Source organism: Chaetodon auriga, chromosome 4 (genome assembly GCF_051107435.1).
Source record: "Chaetodon auriga isolate fChaAug3 chromosome 4, fChaAug3.hap1, whole genome shotgun sequence".
Taxonomy (NCBI): Eukaryota; Metazoa; Chordata; class Actinopteri; order Chaetodontiformes; family Chaetodontidae; genus Chaetodon; species Chaetodon auriga.
This window is the reverse complement of record NC_135077.1, coordinates 25353153-25366658: the sequence shown is the minus strand read 5'-3', so window position 1 is coordinate 25366658 and position 13506 is coordinate 25353153. Positions and strand designations below refer to the sequence as shown.

The following is a 13506-nucleotide window of genomic DNA, read 5'->3' as shown; positions in this document are numbered from 1 at the left end:
ACTTAGTTCTCTCTCGCCGCCGTCCTATTATTATTCTCTTCAGTCAAACATGTCCTACTTATTTCATGTGACAGTCACTCGGTCATATTGATTTGCACTGATGAAACATTCGGGTCCATGAAAAAGAAAAAAGACAGAGAACACATCAGTGCTGTTCCACTTTAATCAACCCCAAATGCCCAACACACACACACACACACACACACACACACATATGCACACACACACACACGCACACACACGAGCCTCTGGGGTTGAAACATTGTTCAAACAACAAAACAACCTCGTTCCTGCTCCTTCGACAGGGTCTCAGTGTGTGTTTGCATACGTGTGCGTCCAGTGGTCAGTCTAGTCTGTACTGTTGCACCCCCAACACCCCCCCACCCCCCACCCTCCCTCATTATGTCGGTCTCTTTCTCTTTTTCTCTCTCTTGCTACTAACTGGAGTGGGCAGCTATAAAAGGCAAATGGACAGTCTAACCCCCCTCCTCAGGGCTGCCCTGCCCCCACCAGTCCTAAAAAAGCCTCCCACCAGTGGGATCGCAGGATAAGTTTTAACAACGCTGCAAACTGGTATAGTTTATTATACGTGTGTGTTTCTGATCATGAAAGAGTCTTTAAATCAGCGTGTTACTTTGTTCCTGTTTGCCCGTGTGTGCAGATATGCCCTACACCCGCCCTTTAAGGTTTTGAATCATGGCTTTTATTGGTCGACGTCTCTCTTTTTTCCCTGTGTTCCTTTGCCTCCATTTTGCCATGGAAACCCAGCATGTATTGTAATGCCTTTGTGAGTGTGCTTTCTTTGGGCTTTTTTCTTCCAGCTAGTAGCTGGTTGCCATAGGCGGGCCAGTGGCAGCAGACGAGCCTCACAACAAGGCCATGCACCACTCAGGTGGGTGCTACAGTGTGTGTTGTCAATTACACGACACCCAGATCCATCTCATCTATCCCATCGTGGCATATGATCAGAAATTAGTCAAGATATCAACGGTCTTTCTGTAATTAAGCCACTTTCATGACTAAACTGCTATTTTAAGTGAGGTACTTGAGAGGAAAATTACACCTGGTTGGTTTCAAGTAAATGACTTTCATGGTCCTGGAGCCAGCAGCTTCATTATGTGTCATTTATGAGGTGTTTGAGTGTGTGTTTTGTTTGTTTTTTTCCTTGGGGGGGGGGGGGGGATTACTCAGCGGTGAGCCGTGGTTAGTAAAGCTGTCTTTACAATCTTTAGAACTGACAGCAGAAAAGAACCGAACACTTCAGATGTTTCATCCATTTTTTTAATTCTTTTTCGTGACCATCTATGCCTGTATTTGATAGCCAAATTAGAGACATGACAGGAAATGAGGGGAAGGACAGATGGGGAATGACATGCAAACAAAAGTCCCTGGCCAAACACGACCCGGGGACATTGCAGTTCTTTGTCATTCACTTAACCGCTAGGGCAGCAGGGCGCCCCATAATCTGATATTAACTAGCTCAGATAGTGTGATAGTGTGTCTTTTGGTGTTTATAGGCATTTTTTTTGGAAAATAGAATGAATACCTAAAGTTTAAGATGTGAGTGCAGTTGCGGTAAAAGCATTTTTTGTATATGACATCATTGGCAGTTGCTTTTGTCCAAAGCAACTTCCAATAAGTACATTTGAGTGCAAAGGGGACAAGGGCTAGATGGCATTAACATTTGGACGTGCAACTCACCCAAATAAACAGTGCAAGTGCTCAAGGGTTTTAACATGTTATACAGACTTATTTTACTGATTGGGGAGACAATGGTTGGAGTGAAACGTAGCTAGTACGGCCACAAGATGGAGTAATAGCTCCTTAAATGGGAAGTCAGGACCCATGTAGAGTGCCTGAAGTGATATCAAAACCATGATCAGCTCTTTGTTTCACTCATAATCATTTAGCGTTACAGACTCTCCATGTTACGCGCCTGTAAAGGAATGTTTACACTAGAATCAGGAAAATGGTGAGGAGTGATCAAAATGTTTGGTGCTGCTGCTCTGCTGTGTGAGCATGCTTTAGTCTTTGTTGCTCCACCTTGTTGAAAATAAGTTCCTGTTCCTTTAAGGGATCTCTCCAAAATTCACTGTAGTGACGTGTATATTCCATATTCAGAGTCCAGAGTCGGAGCGTGGAATCTCCTACTGTGAGAGTGGTTCTCCTCCGGGTGCTGAGCAAAAAGCAGGTAAGATCATTTCATCAGAACTCAAACTTGCTGTTATCTTCCAGCAAAAAATAAAACCTAAGAAGCACCAAGGAATGAATTGCGAAGTGTTGACATACGCTTCTCCATTTCATTTTGAGCGTGTCAGAAAGTTTGTTATTGCTGTATTTTCCTCACTGAAAGTGATGTGAAAGTCCTTACAGCTCTTTACATGATGAAAACGTTTCTAAGTAACTGTACAGTTTGGAGTTTTTGTGACTGTTATATTTGTAGTATATGTTTTAATAGTATGATACTTTGGGAATTTTTACTGTTTTAGCGATAAGGGCCTTGAAAGCAGCTTTTGAAAGGTGCACGGCTGGTTCTTTTATTTCCTAATACATTTTCAAACTATAGCTACAAGTGTTGGAGTCTCACTGGCTGTTGGCGAGGAAGGCGCTTTTACATTTGCTCCTATGCACAGACCCGGCAGGAAGTACATGTGCAGTGAACATCATCTCTTTCTCACAAGGCTAAATGTAGTGACAGGGTCGAGCGATCAACCGTGGGCTCTTAGCCCCACTTTTTTTTTCTAAACTTCTTTTTATTCTGTCCAACCAACAGGAACAGTGAGATGCAAGTGTTGCTTCTATTTCTTCACATGCTTTGTAGAAATAGTGAAGGAGGCTTTTAATAGTGTCAAGAACATGAAGAAAGTCAGTGTCACAAACAAAATATCACATCATGAATGCGTGCAACAAATCCACCATTTTTGTAGTTAATGAAGTTGTGAACGGACTTAGCTGTGAAAGCGCAACAGGAACAGATCTGACTTGACTTGGTTCAGCTTAATCTAAACTGTCTCTCATGAACCAAATATTGTAATTCCTCTCCACAGAACATTTTACATCATGAACACAGACAAACATCCTGAATTTACCACCCCAGAGGGAGACGGGATGGGTGAGTATCTGATCCCTTGTCGTCAGTGTGAAAGTGTATTTGACCAGGCTGCACGCGTTTCTCCACAGCTGCCAGCACCCTGCCTACCGCACATGACTGCGGAGTATTGAAAGCTGAAGTTGTGCGTGTGGAGGGGTTTGCTCAGGCTGCAGTGGACAGCAGACTGTAAGATGTCTGTGTCCCTGCAGCAGCTAGATGAAGAAGTGCACATTCAGTGTTCATCCAGTGAAGTTGATACTCCATTCTAATATAACAGAGAACTGTACTTTACTAGCTTGAAGTCCTCTTAATGAAACAAAAAGTAACACTAAGTCTTTGCACTTGCACAACGTGTCACTTTTTCAGATGGTAGCAGTGATGTTGCAGATCTGAAGCCACAGGAGGAGGAAGAAGAGAGGGAAGATAACTCATTCAGTGAGAATGGAATGCAGTGTGCTGAAGGTGTGACAGATCCACGTATGTGCCCCCCCACCCCCCCCCCACGCGCACACACACACACACACACACACACACACACACACACACACACACACGCATCTTTCCATTACAGTTTGCACTGTAGGTTTCAAACTCACACCATATCGTACAATCATTCAGTTACTTTTTTGATGCTGAGTATTAGAAAGAGTTGGAAAAAGTGTGAGGGACGCTGCTACCAAGCCTGAGATTTAATAGAATGAAAGACTGCTGTTGAGAAAAGAACGTCAAGCCGAGCAAAGCAACTGAAATAATGTTCTTACTTTTAGCGTGGCCACTGTGCATCTCTTTGTTTCTCCGAAGGGCTTTAATGGTTTCATATATCAAAGCGCGGTAAAACGTTCTCAACCCATAGAAACAAGGAGGACAGTTTTCTTCTTTGACTTGAACAGGAAAATAAAATGTACATGAATGAGCTGAATGGAAGGTTTTGTTTTTTTGTTTTTTTTTTTACCCAACAGCAATATTATCAACTAGAGAGAGTCTGGTTTTGCCGTGTCATGTATTGTCTGATAGAAATTATGTCTTAATGATATAATGTTATCACATTAACCTTGTCAGATATTATTTTTGCACGTCTGCACTGTGACCACCTTGTTTCACACATGATATTTTGAGTGTGGAAATGTTTTTCTCAGCCTAGTGGCCTTAGTCCCTCATTCGTCATAAAAAAAAAAGAACATGTTGTTAAAGACAGCTCCCCTACTTATTTCTGACTGCCACCCATCTGCCCCGCTGGGTGCACTTCCTAAAGCCCTGCTCTGCGTCTGATGCGCAGCCTGCGGTTCGCTGCTCTGAGACCCTGGACTCTATATCGAGCCTCTCGGAGCTCAGTGTGCGCAAAGTTTCCATAGCACCTCTGAGCGCTTTCCACAATACAAGACGCTGCTCTTCAGCTCATCACCAGTCACCGCTAAGACCACAGTGTGGTTTTTGGATGGAACTGAGTATGCTGGGGGTTGGTTAACACTTAGCACGAGGTTAGGTGAGAGGTCCTGCAAACCAGGCCTCGGGACTCTGCATGTCAAAAGTTGTGATGCTGAGAAATTTATGTACAGTTGATCCTGTGTGGTGTGGAAGTTTGACCTGCAGTAGGTACGGCCCTGTGGAAAATGGTCAAAAAAAAATAAAAAATGGAAAAGCTTGCATATCAGCTGCTGGCTGATGGAAGAACTCAGGGAGGATCTTTGTTGTAGATTGATGTGGGACATTTTTCTGCGTCTGTGGCACAAACAGTAAACAATCAATCTGAAATGTTGCTTTAAAAGCAGATGAGGAATTGTCGCCTGTGTGAGGCGCGTGCTGCGCCTCTCTTCTGCCCTGGTTCTAGTTTCTGTGTATGCAGAGGAAATGCCTTCCCCTTATCTTGAGCACACATCATCTGAATCTCTTTGTGACACTATAGATTGGCCCAAATTCAGCTACCCACATTTTGGAGACGCGCCAGTACTGATATCAAACTATCAACTAAAAATACAAATGTAGAAGTGAATTTGTGACAGCGCCTCACTTTCTGATTGGAGTGGAGTCTCATCAAGCTCATTTAGCACCATATTTGGAGGTGAAAACAAACATCAACTGTTTCATGTACTATCCATCACTCCATATGTCTTGTCTATGTAAATCTGTGATTTCTATCACATTTCTGTCACTTCATGTGTATTTACATCAAATGTCACTCCAAATCTATTCATTGCGTCTCCATTGCTTCCTCCCGGCTTAGGTGTGATAAAAACCGAGGCAGAGGAGATGGAAGACAATGAGCAGTACCCCAAGGCTGAAAAAGAGGGAGAGATTGTGCCAAAAGAGGAAACAGAGGGGGCCAGTGAGGACGGGATGGAGGAAGGATTTGATGATCAGAGGATAGAGGAGGACGAGGAGGAGAGGGACGGGGAGGGGGATGAAGAGGGAGATACCCTGAATGAGCCACAGGACCTGTCACTGATGGACTACTCCCGTTATGACAGCACAGCCCCACCGGACGCCCACGCAGCAGCGGCAACTGGTGCAGAAGGGACTTATGTCTCTGGAGCCGTGGTCCCCCGCATCCAGGCGTCAGGCAAGCTCAACTGTGACATCTGTGGCCTGTCCTGCGTCAGCATCAACGTACTGCTGGTGCACAAGCGCAGCCACACGGGTAAGCACAGGAACACAGCCCAAACACCTGACCTCAAACACAACAGTTGTGCAACCATCACTCTGTTGATAGCATGGGGAGATAGCACCTTGCATTGACTAGGTCAAGATGTGTGATTGAGTAAGTACGATTAGGAGCACACGAGTGTGCATCATACATGACGCACATGTCCTAACCAGCACTAGAGTGCTAAGAGATTGTTGTTCAAATATAAACATGCAATAACTTTGTGATTTGATCCCAGTAACAGATAGATCAACACATCCACGTACATCTACAGTCATTATTCTGCCCTGAGTTATGCAATCCCTGAAAGAACCCACTCGTGCATGGTTCAGGAAAGTCTTAAGTTTTCAAAGAGAAGAGTAACAGTATAGAAAATAATGTTCATCCCACACACGTGAGGCACACATTTGCTGTCATGGTCAGCTTATTGGCAGTCCACATGTAGTAATATTTGTCACAGTGAAGGAATGTAAAGCTGTCGTCGGACACATCTGAACACATCATACACTAAAAGACAAAACAATTTACTAAACCTGTCAAAGAATTAAGGTAAAGAGTTCAGCTTTTAAATGTAGTGACAGACCTTTAACACATGATGATCACAGAGCTCTCCTCCTGTCTCATTCCTAACATCACTGTTCAGATACTCAGGTTACCATAATGCATTACGTTACATCACACTATGACTGCATTACTGACTTATTTTAAAGGATCCTTTCACACAGTCGTGTTGAATTCAAGATGACAATATTGATTTTGGCAGTATAACACACATCTTTATTGCAACTTCATTTCACTGATGAGTAGCTGAATAGGTTAAGTAATGCGGCCGTCAGATGGAACTCATGAGGCCGTGTTTTCAACATGGGAAGTCGAGTGCACAGTACACTTGAGACCACGAGAACATTGCTTCTAGGTTTCTGACCGTCAAAGTGGATGTTGCCTTGTTCCCTTTTCAAAGATGGTGAATGACCATGTGTTTTTTGCAATTCACTGTAATACCAGGAGAAAGAAGAGTGTACAGAAAAACAAGTTCATTTTTGAGTTAGCACAACATTTCCACTTGTGAAGGCGTGAACACCACATCGACGTGACGCTCAGCAGTAATCTTCAGTCGGACGCATCAGCCCAACGCTGTCAAGCTTTCTTGTGAAAACCAAAACTGTTGTGTGATCCATAAGTTTTAAAAAGAAATGTTCTGTCAAAATGTGAAATGTGTAGGATTATTTTTTAGGATTTCTTTTCCTCTCTCAGGTGAGAGGCCATTCCACTGCACTCAGTGCGGGGCCTCCTTCACGCAGAAGGGAAACCTTCTTCGCCACATCAAACTGCATTCCGGGGAGAAGCCTTTCAAATGCCCGATGTGCAGCTATGCCTGCCGTCGACGCGATGCCCTGAGCGGGCACCTGCGCACCCATTCTGGTACGAACTTGCCACATTCACTCACATGTGAAGCTGATACGGTGTGCACCTGTGTACAGTATCACGCTGGTTGGTTTCTCACTCCTTCATGTTGGTTTCTCACTCCCTTTGAATCTGAACACACGCTCAGCCTACATGGCTTTTCCAGTAACACCCTGCCATGCACTCTCATATGGTTACACATATGACATGTTACTCACTTATCCCTGGAAACTTACTCATTCACTTTCAGTTCACGTGTTTTACCTGCAGACATGCTGCACGGTCACAAATATGCACATCATCAGTTTTGTATGAAACCACAAACAAAAAATTGTACCATTTAGGTGTCGTTGATGCTTCGTGTGTTCGTGATAACTGAAACTCTTGCTCACAGTAGAGAAACCCTTCAAGTGCAACCACTGCAATCGCAGCTACAAGCAGCGGAGCTCCCTCGAAGAGCACAGGGAGAGGTGCCATGTGTACATTCAGAGCAAAGGTCCCGCTGAGAGAGGTGAGCAGTGCACACACAGCCTCGCCTCAACGCCACTTTCTGACACTCGTTTCATAAACAACATCTTCGATCTCCAACAGTCCTCACAGGACACAAAAACACACATCACACACACACACATATAACCACTGCTGCAGTCAGGCCAGTGCACAGTCTACATAAATACACTTGTACACGTGCAGCAGGCGCATGGTTAAAGCTGTTATTGCTAACACATCCTGTTTTATTAGCCTCATTAAATTAATAGGCTTATGACTGTTAGCCCATCATTACAACTAAATAGGTTATGGCTGCTGCGGTGTGGAGGCTCAGCGCTGTGAAGACCGCGTCTCATGTCTGTAGCTGCAAAGGGGAAGCCAAATATGTAGGGCAAACACATAAACATGCACCCTCCAGGTCGACAAACTCCCCCCAAAATGCCTTTACATACTGACAGGACAGTTGCACGGTTGCAACACACAGACAATGCTCTGCTTCTGTGGTCACCGAATGTCGTAAGTTTATGCCTGATAGTGCCGTGGTGGTGAGGAAGTACATCCTCATCCTGTGGTCTCCACTCCTGCACTGGTGAGGTAAAAAAGCACCAGGAAGTGAGGTCAAAGGAGCTTCTGATCTCAAATTAATATCTTGTTCCTCCTTGCGTGACTCGAGCAGCTGGTGTGTTTTTCAAGTTTTTTTTCTTTTGACTTCACTTTATAATCTCAAAAGCTTTGGCAGGTGGACAGATGCAGCTCAGTGCACTCCCTTTACCCATGATTCTGCTTGATCGAGAAGAGGTCTTCATTTCCGTGTTGCACTTACTCTCTCACTCTCTTGCTGTCAAACAGAGGACGGCCAGACATCCAGGACTCAGATGGGCACTGAGCGTGCTCTGCTGCTCGACAGGCTCGCTAGCAACGTAGCCAAACGGAAGAGCTCAATGCCACAGAAGTTCACGGGTAAGAGCAGCTCAACTTACAACACAGACACATAGGAACTGAGCGGAGCCAATGATCTCAAGCACGTGAAGGAGAGTTCTGTTGTAGTTTTAAAGTAGCCTATAGCATTGCTTAAGATTTATACAAAATATTATGAATGTCTGCATTGTTTTGGTTTTGTTTGATACATTTATCCACTAAATTGCCACTTGATATCATATCTGTTCATGCCCGCCTTGTGCAGCTATAATATGTTGCTGTCTTTTTGAAGTGTTTACATCATTTGTGCTTCTTGCTGTGCAGTTGTGCTTCAGAATACAGAAGTCTTGTTTTCTAGATTATTTCAAGTTGTCTGTCTAAGCTACCTGTTTGCCTGTCTGTCTGTCTTTGCTGGCCTTCATCTCTTGCCAAACAGGAATTGAGAGCAGAGCACCTGCCTCATACCTGCACACACCGGAGAGTGGTCTCCACTGTCCTAAATTCTCTGTGAGAAGTATGTCATAGGTGGGTACCATGCATGGTTAAATAAATGGAGACATGTAAAACAGGGAGACGTGCACTTGAAACTTCTCGATGTAGTTACTTTTGCATGTTTTGATTCAAACTCAGATAATGTGATGAATGATCAAAAGATAGCAGTTTCGGTAAAAGGCTGGTTCATGGGCGTACACACAGTTTTCAATAGTTGGCTCTCACCTTTCTGGTTAAGCCTAACTAACATTGGGTTGTAGTTTCGCAATCAAGCCTCAAGCTGCTCACAAAATGACGGGCGTATTGGCAAAAAAACCCTCCTACGTCTCTCTATCAAGTTGACAAATGAAGTGAGATCTTTCAATATGACAACCACAGGGGGAAAAGAGAAGTAATGTCTGCAACCGCAGAGAGAGAGAGAGAGCAGGCAGGAGGCGAGAAACGTGAGCAGGTGCCTCTCTGTCTATACTTGTGTGATGCAGCTGCACTAGAGGCCTTCGTCTACGTCGTCTGCTTCCTCTCAGCCCTCTGTCCTCTCATGCCTCCAAGCTCAACTGCTGTTAGGATGCTCTGATGCTTCAAAGCTTCTTTTGTGCTGTCGACCTGGTGTGATCAAGTTCACTGTGTAGGTTTTTCTTTTGTGTTACCCTCGGGGTGCTCATTTTTCTCATTGCCTGTGTTCAACACCAAAGTGAGGACCCCTCAGAGTCCTGTAAGGATCTCTGTTAGATCTTTTTCCATCTGTTAACAATAACTGCTTTAACTGCTGCTTGCTGCCTGTGGTATTTCTCTGGCCATGCTGCTGGATGAAACGTGAAAATTCCTCCTGCGGAGTCTTGAGCTCTTTCTTCTTGTGTTGCTGGTCTAGGCGACAACGGTGTCTGTCTGGACCTGAGCTTTAACAGGGAGCTGGTCCACCGAACTGACCACAAGGACCCTCCAACAGGCTCCCCAGGGCCTGATTCCCACCATCAGGCCATTCTCACGGGCCCAGACAGCGACCCAGCTCCCTCCCACAGGCCCTATCCTGTCCCATTAAGCCGCAACGACATCAGCCCGATGGGCCTCTCCAACGGCCACAAAATGGCCATGCCGCTCCTGGGCCTCCCTCATGGCACCCAGACACCCGTCAGCATGGACTCGTTTCACACTGACGGTTCCCAGATGTCCCAGCCCGTCATGTACAGCTTAGGGCACCTGCTGGGAGGGCTAAACCACCAGAACGGCATCCCTCACCCACACGCCCAGCCCATCCCCTTGTCGCCTCTAGAGGCTTTACGGGTGGTGCGGGCCGACGGGGAGGCCGGAGCGGTCCCTGGGGCAGTGTACCCCTGTGGTCACTGCAGGGTGATCTTCCTGGACTATGTCATGTTCACCATCCACATGGGGTGCCACGGCTTTCGTGACCCACTCGAGTGCAACGTGTGTGGCCACCGCAGTCGGGACCGTTACGAGTTTTCCTCCCACATAGCCCGTGGCGAGCACCGCCTAGAACTAAAGTAGCTTTCATTCATGCAGTTGTTCATGCTTACAAACATACACACACGCTCAGACAAATAACGTGTATGAGCACACACACAGATTTACTCATATAAGAAGCTGGTAGTATCAGAAATGAAAGCATGAAGTAGCAGCTATCTGTGTGTATGTGTGTGTGTGTGTGTGTGTGTGTGTGTGTGTGTGTGCGCGTGTGCGTGTGTGTGAGTGAGAGAGATTGAGAGAGACGTTATAAGACTGTGACGGGTGTCAGAGTGTTCTTAGTCATACTGTCCTCATCTGAAAAGATGGTCTGTAAAGTGTTTATGAGGGAGTAATTCAGTAGCATTTGTACTTAATGATCCCTGCTGCAGCCAATGTTTATATCATATAGCCAGATACCATATATGTATGTTCAACAAAGTAGCAACCTGAATGCATTCATTGTTTATCTGTTGTTGTTTTTTTCTGTTACCTGTGTAAAGGTGTAAAATAAAAGAGAACTTCATTTTTCCTTCAGAACACACAGACCTGCACTTTGTTGAGAGAAGTGAAGCTTCTCTGAAAACACTTGCCAATTCAAGACGACAGAAAAAAAAAAAAATCCTATTATCTCGAAGGTCGCATGTCTCCTTTTAGGCTGTGGTTTGAGAGAAGTGCAGTTTGCTGCTTCAGAAGTCGTCACTTCGCTCTGCACCATGTGTTGGTTTCTCACTCCTGAATATTATATTCATTTAGCCCTGCCAGAAGTTAGAAATGGCTCACGGTTTTGCAGAGACATTTATGTTTGCACAAAATAGAGGTGTGTGTATTTATATAGGATTTCGAAAGTACAAAGTATATCTAAGAATGGCAGAGGTAAAGGGGGTGTAAATGAAAGTTGAATGAAATGAAATGTGCTGTTGAACACCTAAAGATTTCTCTGAAAACATGTTAAAGCTGTTATGTTACATTAGATCAGCAGCAAACAGGATGAATCTTGATGCCTCTGCAGTATCTAAAAATTGGTATGAACTGAAAATGTTTACAAGAATGTCAAATAAGAAATAACCCAAAGCTCTATCATGGGATTGTCTCCCGATTTCATCCCAGGATTAAGACATCACTGTTTTTCCCCGGATGCTGAGGAAATGAATGTCAGTGGACGGGAAATGTCTTCACAGCAGCATCCATCTGCTGGAGGAAGCGTGGTACTGCACGACAGTGTATCGCTCCAGACTCCAGAGTGTTAGGTCCCAAGGTGGTGTCTGAGACCCACCGGGGCCCTTAAAAATGATGCAGGGCGACACAAACTAAATGAAAAATAGTCACTATTTTTTTAACTGGAAGAAAGCTCTCTGAGAGAATGCAACAATGATCTTAATCAATAGTTTCATTCTTCCCACTTAACTCTCACCTCACCCACAGACTGGATGGTAATAAATTATGTCTGCCAGTAAAACACTGCATGTGGGAATTTATCTGTGAGGGCCAAATTTAGGTAAAACTTGAGGTTTTGGCATGACAAACTTAAGGAACCACTGTTCACAGCTAAATGGGTTTCTTCTGAGTGTCGGGGAAGTTTTGGTGAACACTGAATGGGCTCTGACTCGTCAGTGCGTCGAGCTGTGTGAGCGTGGATGTGCTTTGCCTGCATGTCAGTGCTGGGACTCGGTCACGCCTTGCTGCCTTCAGACCAGAACAGGGTGTTAACTTCATCCAGCTGCCACCACACTATCTCCCCTCCATCAGTGCCAGTTCCCTTTTCTCTCTTTGGGTTTGAAGAGAAGTGACATTTCACAGGCAAACTGTCATCACAGCTTCATGTCCATATGTCAGATTAAACAGCTCAGTCATCCATTTCAAAAGTACAAATGGGTTGCTTCTCTTTTTCCAAGAAGAAGAGGTTGATTTGAATTGACAGGATGTTTGTCTTCTGAGTACTTTGTCGAGTGGGTGTTTGTTTGCAGAAGTTAAAGGTTGAAATTGAAGCTTAATTTGTGGTCATTTAGGAAGATTAAAAAAAAAAAAAACTGTGTTAGGACACACAGAGAATATTTTCTGACACATCACCTCTGAACATAAAAGAAGCATGTAAGGAAACAGGAATGGGGCTAGCATCTAGAGAGCCATGTTTCTGCCTCTTTGTGTGTGTGTGTGTGTGTGTGTGTGTGTCTCGAGTCCCATTTCCACCATAAAAGTGGCTTGCCAGACAGAGTTTACTCAGCCAGTCGAGACAGGAGTCATAAAGCAACAGTGACGCAAGCCCAGTCAAAATGAGAGGCTTCTGGTGACATCTGCTGACTGAATTATAGGAGTCGACTGGACAGCCAAAAGTCAAAATGAAATCCATGCTGATGCGTTTTGACTGGAACAACAACATAATGTACGCTGACCTTTAGAGCAACCAGGGATTCAGATGAAGTTTGGGTGCAGGTCGGCTGGACAAACTGCAATTTGAATTTCACATCTATTTTCTTTTGATAGTTCTTGCTACAACTAGATTAGAGTTTAGTCTACAAATGGGGAAATAATAAAATACAAATGTAGACAGCTGCATTGAACATCTTTCAGACTTAGATCAAAATGGAATAAATCAGACTGAAGTAAAATGAAATGATACGGCAGTCATATAAACAGGTGCAACATTCACACTGGATGCTTTTTTATTTCAGGTCAGCACGTTAGATGGTGAAATAGCTTGTAATTGTTGCCTCGTTGTTCTGTGAATATCCTGAAGATGGCGCTGTTGAAACAGAATTGATAGAGAAACAGCGTGCAGCCAGCGGTTTGGACTGATTGATCCACATGTTTTACTAATCTACTTTATAAAACTGTTAAACAGATGAGCGGCCTCGAGGTGCAGTTCTCACATATTGATAATACTTTCAAAATTCACGGTGCAGTTTGAAAACGCGGTGAAAAACGGGACTCGTGTTAAAAATAACAATAACTTGCTACCTTTGCTGTGACTTTTATTCCGACCCAGAGGAGCAGGTCTGAGCATGCGCACTGC

The 13506-nt window shown here is 44.4% G+C and overlaps 1 protein-coding gene across 2 annotated transcripts; it reads left to right on the top strand.

The window, feature by feature from the left end:
• Positions 1-822: 822 nt before the first annotated feature.
• Positions 823-10986, top strand: LOC143319071 (zinc finger protein Aiolos-like). Of its 2 annotated transcripts, none has more exons than XM_076727648.1 (9): positions 823-892; positions 2122-2191; positions 3048-3112; positions 3458-3568; positions 5313-5726; positions 6987-7154; positions 7531-7647; positions 8475-8585; positions 9904-10986. In XM_076727648.1, exons 3-9 carry the CDS (start codon positions 3061-3063, stop codon positions 10536-10538), a joined length of 1608 nt encoding a protein of 535 aa, XP_076583763.1. In that variant the 5' UTR covers positions 823-892; positions 2122-2191; positions 3048-3060; the 3' UTR covers positions 10539-10986. The 2 variants fall into 2 exon arrangements, with proteins under 2 accessions (XP_076583763.1, XP_076583762.1); XM_076727647.1 differs by lacking the exon at positions 823-892 and adding an exon at positions 1917-1972.
• Positions 10987-13506: the final 2520 nt, after the last annotated feature.

Bases quoted from the DNA above. Each gene is read 5' to 3' on its own strand.
- LOC143319071 (XM_076727648.1), top strand. From the start codon at position 3,061: ATGAACACAGACAAACATCCTGAATTTACCACCCCAGAGGGAGACGGG. The intron at 3,569-5,312 runs GTATGTGCCCCC...CTCCCGGCTTAG, and splicing joins TGAAGGTGTGACAGATCCAC to GTGTGATAAAAACCGAGGCA. The intron at 7,648-8,474 runs GTGAGCAGTGCA...GCTGTCAAACAG, and splicing joins CAAAGGTCCCGCTGAGAGAG to AGGACGGCCAGACATCCAGG.